This window comes from Pelecanus crispus, chromosome 12 (genome assembly GCF_030463565.1).
Source record: "Pelecanus crispus isolate bPelCri1 chromosome 12, bPelCri1.pri, whole genome shotgun sequence".
NCBI classification, from domain to species: Eukaryota; Metazoa; Chordata; class Aves; order Pelecaniformes; family Pelecanidae; genus Pelecanus; species Pelecanus crispus.
This window is the reverse complement of record NC_134654.1, coordinates 8135470-8143351: the sequence shown is the minus strand read 5'-3', so window position 1 is coordinate 8143351 and position 7882 is coordinate 8135470. Positions and strand designations below refer to the sequence as shown.

The 7882-nt window shown below is 60.6% G+C and overlaps 1 protein-coding gene across 1 annotated transcript; it reads right to left on the bottom strand.

Moving 5' to 3' along the window:
- Positions 1-4941: 4941 nt before the first annotated feature.
- HSPB1 (heat shock protein family B (small) member 1) lies at positions 4942-6728 on the bottom strand. The gene is made up of 3 exons (XM_075720216.1): positions 6368-6728; positions 5336-5399; positions 4942-5101 (listed from the first exon to the last, which is right to left on the bottom strand). The coding sequence occupies exons 1-3, from the start codon at positions 6726-6728 to the stop codon at positions 4942-4944; spliced, it is 585 nt and encodes a 194-aa protein (XP_075576331.1).
- Positions 6729-7882: the final 1154 nt, after the last annotated feature.

The window sequence follows — 7882 nt, the reverse complement described above, 5'->3', positions numbered from 1 at the left end:
AAAATAAAAAAAAAAAAAGAGCATTCAGGTCTGTATGTCATGTACTGTGTTTGGTATTTCAAAAGACCATCCTGATTTAAGGTGCCACAGCTGCTTCCTCAGGGATTGCACTGCCATTTCACTCTGCCTGACTTTCTCCCACTGTACCATGAGGTTTGTCAGCAGATCTCCGGCACCCAGGCTCCCTTGTTTGTCACCAGGGAAGCCGGGTGCATTTTCCTTTCTCCTGGGGAAGCTTGTGGTGTAATGAGTGAACTTCAGGAGCTTAGAAACTAATTTGGTAGAGAAATCCTCAAGGGAAGAGCTACAATCATAGACATTTCTATCAGCCATCGGGAGCCCAGGAACTTAGTTCTCTTCTTAGCAAAATCTTTTCTGAGTCTGTCTGATCTGGCTGGGGGTGGGAGACGGGGCATCTGAGTTGCTTAGCAGGTAATATTTACCCCATTTTGAGTAAATTTATTATTTCTAATTTTTTTTACATTGTTGTTGGAAGTTCACTGCTGTTCTCTGGCTTGCGGAGTGCCGTGCCACGTAGCTTTTCACCTAAAGCTGCGCAGTAAGGAAAAATCGCACTCGTGCATTACTTTTTTTTTTTTTTTTTTTTTTTTTTTTTTGGAAACAGGCTTTCATTGTCCCTTTTGAGAGTCAGTCCGCAAACAGCGCGTCATGGTGTTGCACACACGGTACAGCCGCTCCTGCTGTCGGGTTGCACGGGGAGATGTTCCAGCTCCCTCCCCACAGTCAAATGAAGCCACTGCCCCAAATCCTTGGGGAGCGAGCGGAGCGGAGGCCACTGCTCAGCCTCCAGATACTGCCCCGGCGATGCTGGCAAAGCTTTTTTTTTTGACCGGGATGCCTTTGCACGCAGAGTCTTGCCCAGCCTCGCTCGCGGCGAGCGAGCAAGCGCATCCGCCAGGCATATGGTGTGCGGCATCCCGCGGCGAGAGGCTCGCGCTGCTGGTACGTGCCGTGGACTGGAAGATCGCTTTAGGCTCCTTACTTTCCTTTGACTGACCCCCGTGTCCCGTGAGCAGTGTTGTCCCAGCTGTATAATTTGGAAGTGATTTACTGGAATTACAAAACCGATCTTTTTTTTTTTTTTTTTTTTTCTTTTTCTTTCTTTTTGGCTTTTGCTCTGGCTGCTTTAGGAAACTTATGCAGGAGAGATGGCACAAGAGGGCTGAAAACGGAGTGGGGTCAGGGACTTGATTTTTAAGCAGCTTGAATGGTTTCTTTCGTTTTTTAAGAGATGCACTTGCCTATGATACTGTCTCTCCAGTGAAATGATTACTGCTCCATTACTCTATTGATACAATATTGTGCATGCTAGTGTCGTATTTCTATACAGTAGCTTGAAATTTATTAACTTATACTGTAGATGTTATGTATTCCTATGACAAAATAGTCTTCAAAAATTTTTTAAAGTTTTTTAATTTATTTTTTTCTTTTGGGGGTAAAGTTTGCTCTACCAAATAGTGATCGTAACAAACTGATCTGTTATGGATGTTGCTATAGTGACATGCAATTATATATGATTTTGTTTTTAAAAAGGAAAAAAATGCAAAAGAAAACACCAGTGTTAGCTTAATCTTAATGTCTGGTGTTCGTCATGGTGAAATTATAACTATTACAGTGTAGGAGAACAATGACTGTGTTCTTTGAATGAGCCTTTGTTTGTGCTTTTTGTCATGTTATGCAGTGAACTATTTTTAAGGTCTAATCAGTGATTATTTTTCCAACTCCGTGTTTCTGTAAGGAATTATTTCACACACGGACCATTCTTAGCAGTTTTTCCTCAGTGATGGAATATCATGAATGTGAGTCATTATGTAGCCGTCGTACATTGAGCAAATAAACTTACAGATCTGACGTCAGCGCTGCTTAATTGTTATCGCCTGTGTCGAGTTTCTGGGGGGCTCCGTGGGATGGGGGGGCTCCCCCTCGCCATCGGGGCCCGGGAGCCAGGGCAGGCGGTGGAGGCCAGGAGTAAAAGGCCTTGTTCCTGCTCCCCGGGGGCCGCTGCGCGGGGAAGCCAAGCTCCCCATCCCTGCGGGTTAATGGTTCACCAGGCTCCCAGCCTTCCCGGGCCGAGGCGACCGCCGTCCCGGGCTGGGGGAGCCGTGGGGATGGTCCCTGGGTGCTCCTGCGGGACCAGGGGTGGGTGCCTGCCCCCCCGCCTCCCTCCCTCCCCGATGGTTTTTCCACTCGAAGCCGCGCGCGGTGACTCACGCTGTAAAAATACTCCCCTCCCTTGGAAACCGTAAACAGAAAATGTGGCTTGACTCACGCGCCCTGCAAGGGACCCCGCGGGGGTGCGGGACAGACACCCCCGGGGAAAGGGCTGCGAACGCCCCCCGGGTGATGGCAAAGAGGGGCTGGGGGCTCACCGAGCACCCCCCACGCAGGGAGGGACACCCCCCAGGCAGCAGCCCCTCCCGGCGCCGTTGCACGCTGACAGCCTCCTTGCTAAGGCTGGGGTGGCTTTTTGGGAGGCAAGAGCCGCCACGGGCTCTGCCCCGGGTGGCACCCATGCCCACCCGCTCCAGCATGGCCACCGGAGAGGGGAGGGGGCCAGGGATGCCCCTCGCGGGGGGCGCGTCTTCCCTTGGAGACACGCTTGGGCTGACAAATCCGGCCGATGGCCGCTGTGCTGCCTGGGGGGTGTTGTGGAAGCGGGACCCAATCCTGCCCAGCTGAGCCTGGCCCAGCGCCCTCCCGAGAGCCCGGATCAGCCCCGCATCTCCCCCGTCCTGACCCCCTCCTCCCCTCGCTGGCCGGGCCTCAGTTTCCCCACCTGGAGGGGGAAATGGATCCCCCAGGCTGGGGCAGTGCCCTGGGCACCCGCAGTGCCCGGGCCGGGGGGCGTGCAGGTGCGGGCGGGCGTGTGTCAGCGTCCCCAGAGACGCACCGGCGGGGCACAGAGAGAAGGGAAGAGCGTGAGCCGGCGGGCAGAGGCCTCCTCACCGCTCCCCGGGCAGGATTTAGCCCTAAGATGGGGCGTTAGGTGTGCCCGGGGCTGGGTGCTGCAATGGGGTGCCCGGGGCAGCACAGAAACGCGCAGAGGGGCCCCCTCACGCTGGCACCCCTGGCCCACCGCCCTCCCTGCAGGCGGGGGGCTGCAGGGGGCTCCCACTTGCCCCATCCCCAATACTGGAGCATGATGGATGGATGCCACCGGGAGGCATGAGACCTGCCAAACTCATCACGCCAAGTCCTGCTCCAGGTGCTGCAGGGCCAGGCAGGGCCCCCCCTCCGCCTCCGCCCAGGCTGGGCTGCCAGCGGCTGCTGCTCGCTATGGCAACCATCTCCATCACTCTGGTTGCCGTGGCCACCCGTCCCCAAAATGACACACACGCACGGGGGGGGCCCAAGCACACGCATGGCCCCCGACAGCAGGAGCCAACCCCGGCTCCATCCTGGGCATCGTGCCTGAGACCTGCCAAGCTCATTGCACCTGCGACTGCTGGGGCAGAGGGGTTGGGGCTCAGGGAGGGGGGGCTGGGGGGCACACAGAGCCCCCCGCGCTCGGAGAGGAGCCTCGCAGCTGCGGGATTCCTCCCAGGTCACCGTCTGCCTCTGGGATGACTCAGGGGGGATTAGTGGGATTTGTCGGAGCGGGAACATCGCAGCCGCGGGCCCTGCCTCAGCCATGTAGGGCCGGTCCTGCTGGAGGCACGGAGGCGTGGGGGGGCACGGGGCCAGCTGGGGCCGAAAGGCATTGGGATCATGACCCCCCCCCCCTGCTGCATCCAGCCCCCCAACATGGCTGCAGCCGCTGAGCTGACCCCCCCCAACCTGCCCAGCCCATCACAATAGGGTGAAAGGAAGGGGGTACGCCGGGGGGCAGGGTGGGGGCCGGAGGGGCACGCTGTCGGAAAAGGGGGCGTATCCTGGCCAGAGCCCCTGCCCGTGAAGCCCCTGTTTGCCGTCGGGCTCCCTGCGCCCCAGGGGGGGGTGTGCTTGTTTTTCAGGGATGTGGAGACCCAGGGTGGTGACACTGGGGTGCGGACACCCAACGTGTTCAGATCCAGGATGTTGAGACCCAGAGTTTTGGAGACCAGGGATGGTGAGACCCACGGTGCTGAGATCTGGGATTTTAGAGACCTGGAATGTAAGAGACCCAGGATATTGAGACCCAGGATGTGGGAGACCCTGAATTTTGGAGACCAGGCATGTCAGAGACCCAGGATGTCGGACACACGGGATGTTGGAGACATGGGATGTTGAGACCTGAGATGTAGGAGACCTGGGATGTTGTGACCCAGAATTTTTGAGATATGGGATGTCAGAGAGCTGGGATGTGGAAAACCAGGATGTTGAGCCTGGGATGTTGGAGACCCATGATGCAGAAGCTGGTATGTGGAGAACAGAGATTTTGGAGACCTGGCATGTCAAGACACAGGATGCTGGAGGCCAGAATGAGAGAGCTGAGATGTAGGAGACCTGGGATGTCGGATATCCAGGTCAGGGAAACTCAGGATGTGAAGACCCGGGATGTTGACCCCAGGATGTGAAGACCTGGGATGTGGAGCCCTGGGAAGCAGAGCCCCGGGATGCTGACCCCAGACTGTTGAGCAGGGTTTGGTGGCCCTCCTGCTGGCCACACTGGCCCCAGGCAGCCCCATCCCAGTGCCCTGGCCCAGCCCTGCCGGAGCAGGGACCCAGTGCCCGCAGCGCGGTTCCCACCCAGCACGGCACAGCTGCAGTGCACCGGTGCCACCGGGGTCCTGGGGGACAGACACAGGGCATGGGGACGGGTTTCTCTCACCACTTTTTATTCTGGCTCATTCTATCAGTTCCTTCACATTTATTCAAGGCACTCGGTGACCAGACGAGTACAAAATAGACAATAAAAAGGGGGCTGTGAGCGGGGGCAGGCATGAGGATGTGGGGATGGGGGCGGAAGCGGCTTCTCCTCCTCCTCCTCCTCGCTGCCACCTACTTCTTGGCTGGCTCCTTGGCTTGGCTCTCGACGGTGACAGGGATGGTGATTTCGGCAGACTGGATGGCCGGCTTGGGCAGGGGGGCCTCCACTGTGAGCATGCCGTCGGGGGACAGCGAGGACCGCACGGCTGTGGCTTCGACACCGGGGGGGAGGCTGTGGGGGGAGAGGGAGGGTCAGGGCTGCATCACCCACCGCCCCACCCAGCACCCCAGCGGGTGCAAGGCTATGACCAGTGACAGGTTCTCAGCCCCAAACTGCTGCCTCCCCCCACGCCCAGTTTGGCCAGTGGGCACTGGAGGGAATGGGTGGGTGGGCAGACGTCCCCATAGACATCGGGGGGGCTGCCAGCATCCCATCTCCCCGTCTCTCCTCCTCCCTGGTACTTACGTGTATTTTCGGGTGAAGCACCTGGAGATGAAGCCATGTTCATCCTGCTTCTCCTCGTGTTTGCCTGGAAGGAAGAAAATCCCCGGGCTGGTTGGAAGGGGCCGGCTGGGCGGGCAGTGAGCTGGGAAGGTCTCTGTGCCCAGGGTGCACCCTCCCCTGCCCCAGCCTGCCAGATCCTGGCATCGTCCGACGCCGGGGAGGGGCTGATCCTGCCTGTCCTGGTTTTCTTTGCATTAATATCAGCCTGGAGCAACTGGGGGGGGACCAGAAGCAGCGGGGACCCCTGGGAGCATCCCCCCAAATTGAAGGGGAGCAAAGTACGGTGCCAGAAGCCGACAGTGGCCAAGGGGACCCACCCGCTGCTGGCTGGCCCCACAGCCCTCATTTTGGCTCCCCAGCCCGGCGGGGCTGGAGACTGAGCACCCGCCTCTCCCTGGGGCTGGACCCCTGAATCCCGCTGGCTGGGGAATTGCCCCCACCCCGTGCGGACCCCCTTGGCCTGGCAGGAAGCACGCCGCTGGCCTCCTGCCACCGGGTCTGGGCTTCGTCACCGTGTCCCTGGCTGAGCTGCCCAGGGCGCGGCGGGGGAGCACAGGGGGGCTTGTGACACCCCACCGTCACCCCCCAGCTCCCTCTGTGGCTCACAGCCGGGGGGTCCCTCCCCATGTCCTAGCTGGGGCAGCAGCGAGGGGTCAAGATATGGGGCTGGGGGGGTCTCTGCACCCTGTGCAACACCTGCAGCGTGAATGCACCCCGAGACCGAGCTTGTAACGCTGGGCCTTCCTCTTTGCTTCGATTTTCCCCTTCCCTTTTTCATCTCTCCTCTCTCCTCTCCTCTCCTCTCCTCTCCTCTCCTCTCCTCTCCTCTCCTCTCCTCTCCTCTCCTCTCCTCTCCTCTCCTCTCCTCCATCTCCTTTTGCTTTTCCTTCCCTTGCTTCCCATCACTTACTCGGCTCTGCTTTGCCTTTCCACCCTTTTCCCCCAGCGCGACACCCAGGGACGAACCCCCGGACCCCCATCCCCAGCACCCACCGGTTATCTCCACGATATTATCCTTGGTCTTGACCACCAGCTCCTCGGGCGCGAAGTGGTTGACGTCCAAGGTGACCTTCCAGCTGTCGGCAGTCTGGCGGATCTCGGAGATGCCGCTGCTGAGCTGGCGGCTCAGCGCCTGCCCGTAGGGCGAGCCGGGGGCCGGCACCAGCGTGCTCTCCCGGGGCAGCAGACGGAAATATCCCGGCCAGGCGCTGCCGCTCGGCCACTTGTACCAATCCTCGGGGATATGGGGCATCCCGAAGGACTGGTCAAAGAGGCGGCTGCCATGGTACCAGTCGCGGAAGGGGTCCCAGCTGGGGCTGCGCAGGAAGGTGAAGGGGACGCGGCGCTCGGCCATGGTGCACGGGGCTGCCAGAGGGGCAGCCGGCGGCCACTTATGAAGAGGGCCGGTGGTTATTTTTAGCTGGGCGGCTCAGCTGGCTATTAATGGAAATTGCAGCAGGGCCCAGGGAAGGGACGAGAAACTTTGCCGGGGCTGGGGCGGCCGCACGCAGCCGCACTGGGTGGGTGGCACAGGAACAGGGCTGGCAGCCCCCCCAGGTCTCCCTTGCCAGGGAAATGTCTGTCTGCCTCTCGCCGCAGGAGGTTTGGCTGGTTGGGAGTGATGGATGGCCCTTGGATCTGCTCCCGGCCTCGCCCCCCGCCTGCCTGCCTTGCCCGTAAAACCATCCCAGGGACGCGCGGCCCCGCGGCGGCATGGGGAGGGGGCTGGGGCTGGGCCAGCGCTGGGGGGGGATGAGTCAGTGGAGGAGCCCGTGCGCGGCCCCGCGCCCGCTGCGTCACCCGACAGCCAGAAGCTTCTGGAGCCCCCCAGCCCGCCCGGCACCCCTGTGGCCCCGGGGCTTGACGTCGTGGTGGGGAACGCCCAGCACCAAGCTGGGGTGAGGCTGCTCCAGCCCCTGGGGGTGGGGGTCCCTGGGGTCTGCGGGGTCCATGGGGCTGATGGGGGTCACGGGGGCCAATGGGGCCAGTGGGGGTTAATGGCGGGTTACAGGACATGCTGGGGGCAATGTGGGCTGGTGGGGGCCAGGGGCTGCTAGAGCTGATGGGGTTGGGGGGGCTGAGGGGGCTGGGGGGGCTGGAGGGGGCAGCACCCTCTCAGGCTGGGGGAGGGACGTTCCTTCCTTCGGACGTGCCCTCATGTCCAAACGTGTCTCTCCAGTGATGCCCTCCTGGCACCTGGGAAGGGATTCCCATTGGGGGCCAGACTCCAGGCCCCCGATCCCAGGGAAGGGCTGTTTTCCCAGCCCAGTGAGCCTGGCAGCCCTTGGGACCCCATCACCTCTGCCCCATCCCACTTCCCCCCCAGCCCTGTGGAGAGGGACGGTCCAGTTCTGGGGGGACAGAGGCACCGTGGTGGGATGTGCCTCCCGGGATGAGCTCTGCCTGCTTTGCTTTGAAGCAGCAGCGTATGGCTGGTGCCAGGAGACGGGCGGTAGCTGAGACCTGATGCACTCAGTGCAGGGATGAGTGACCCCAGGGAGCTCTCCC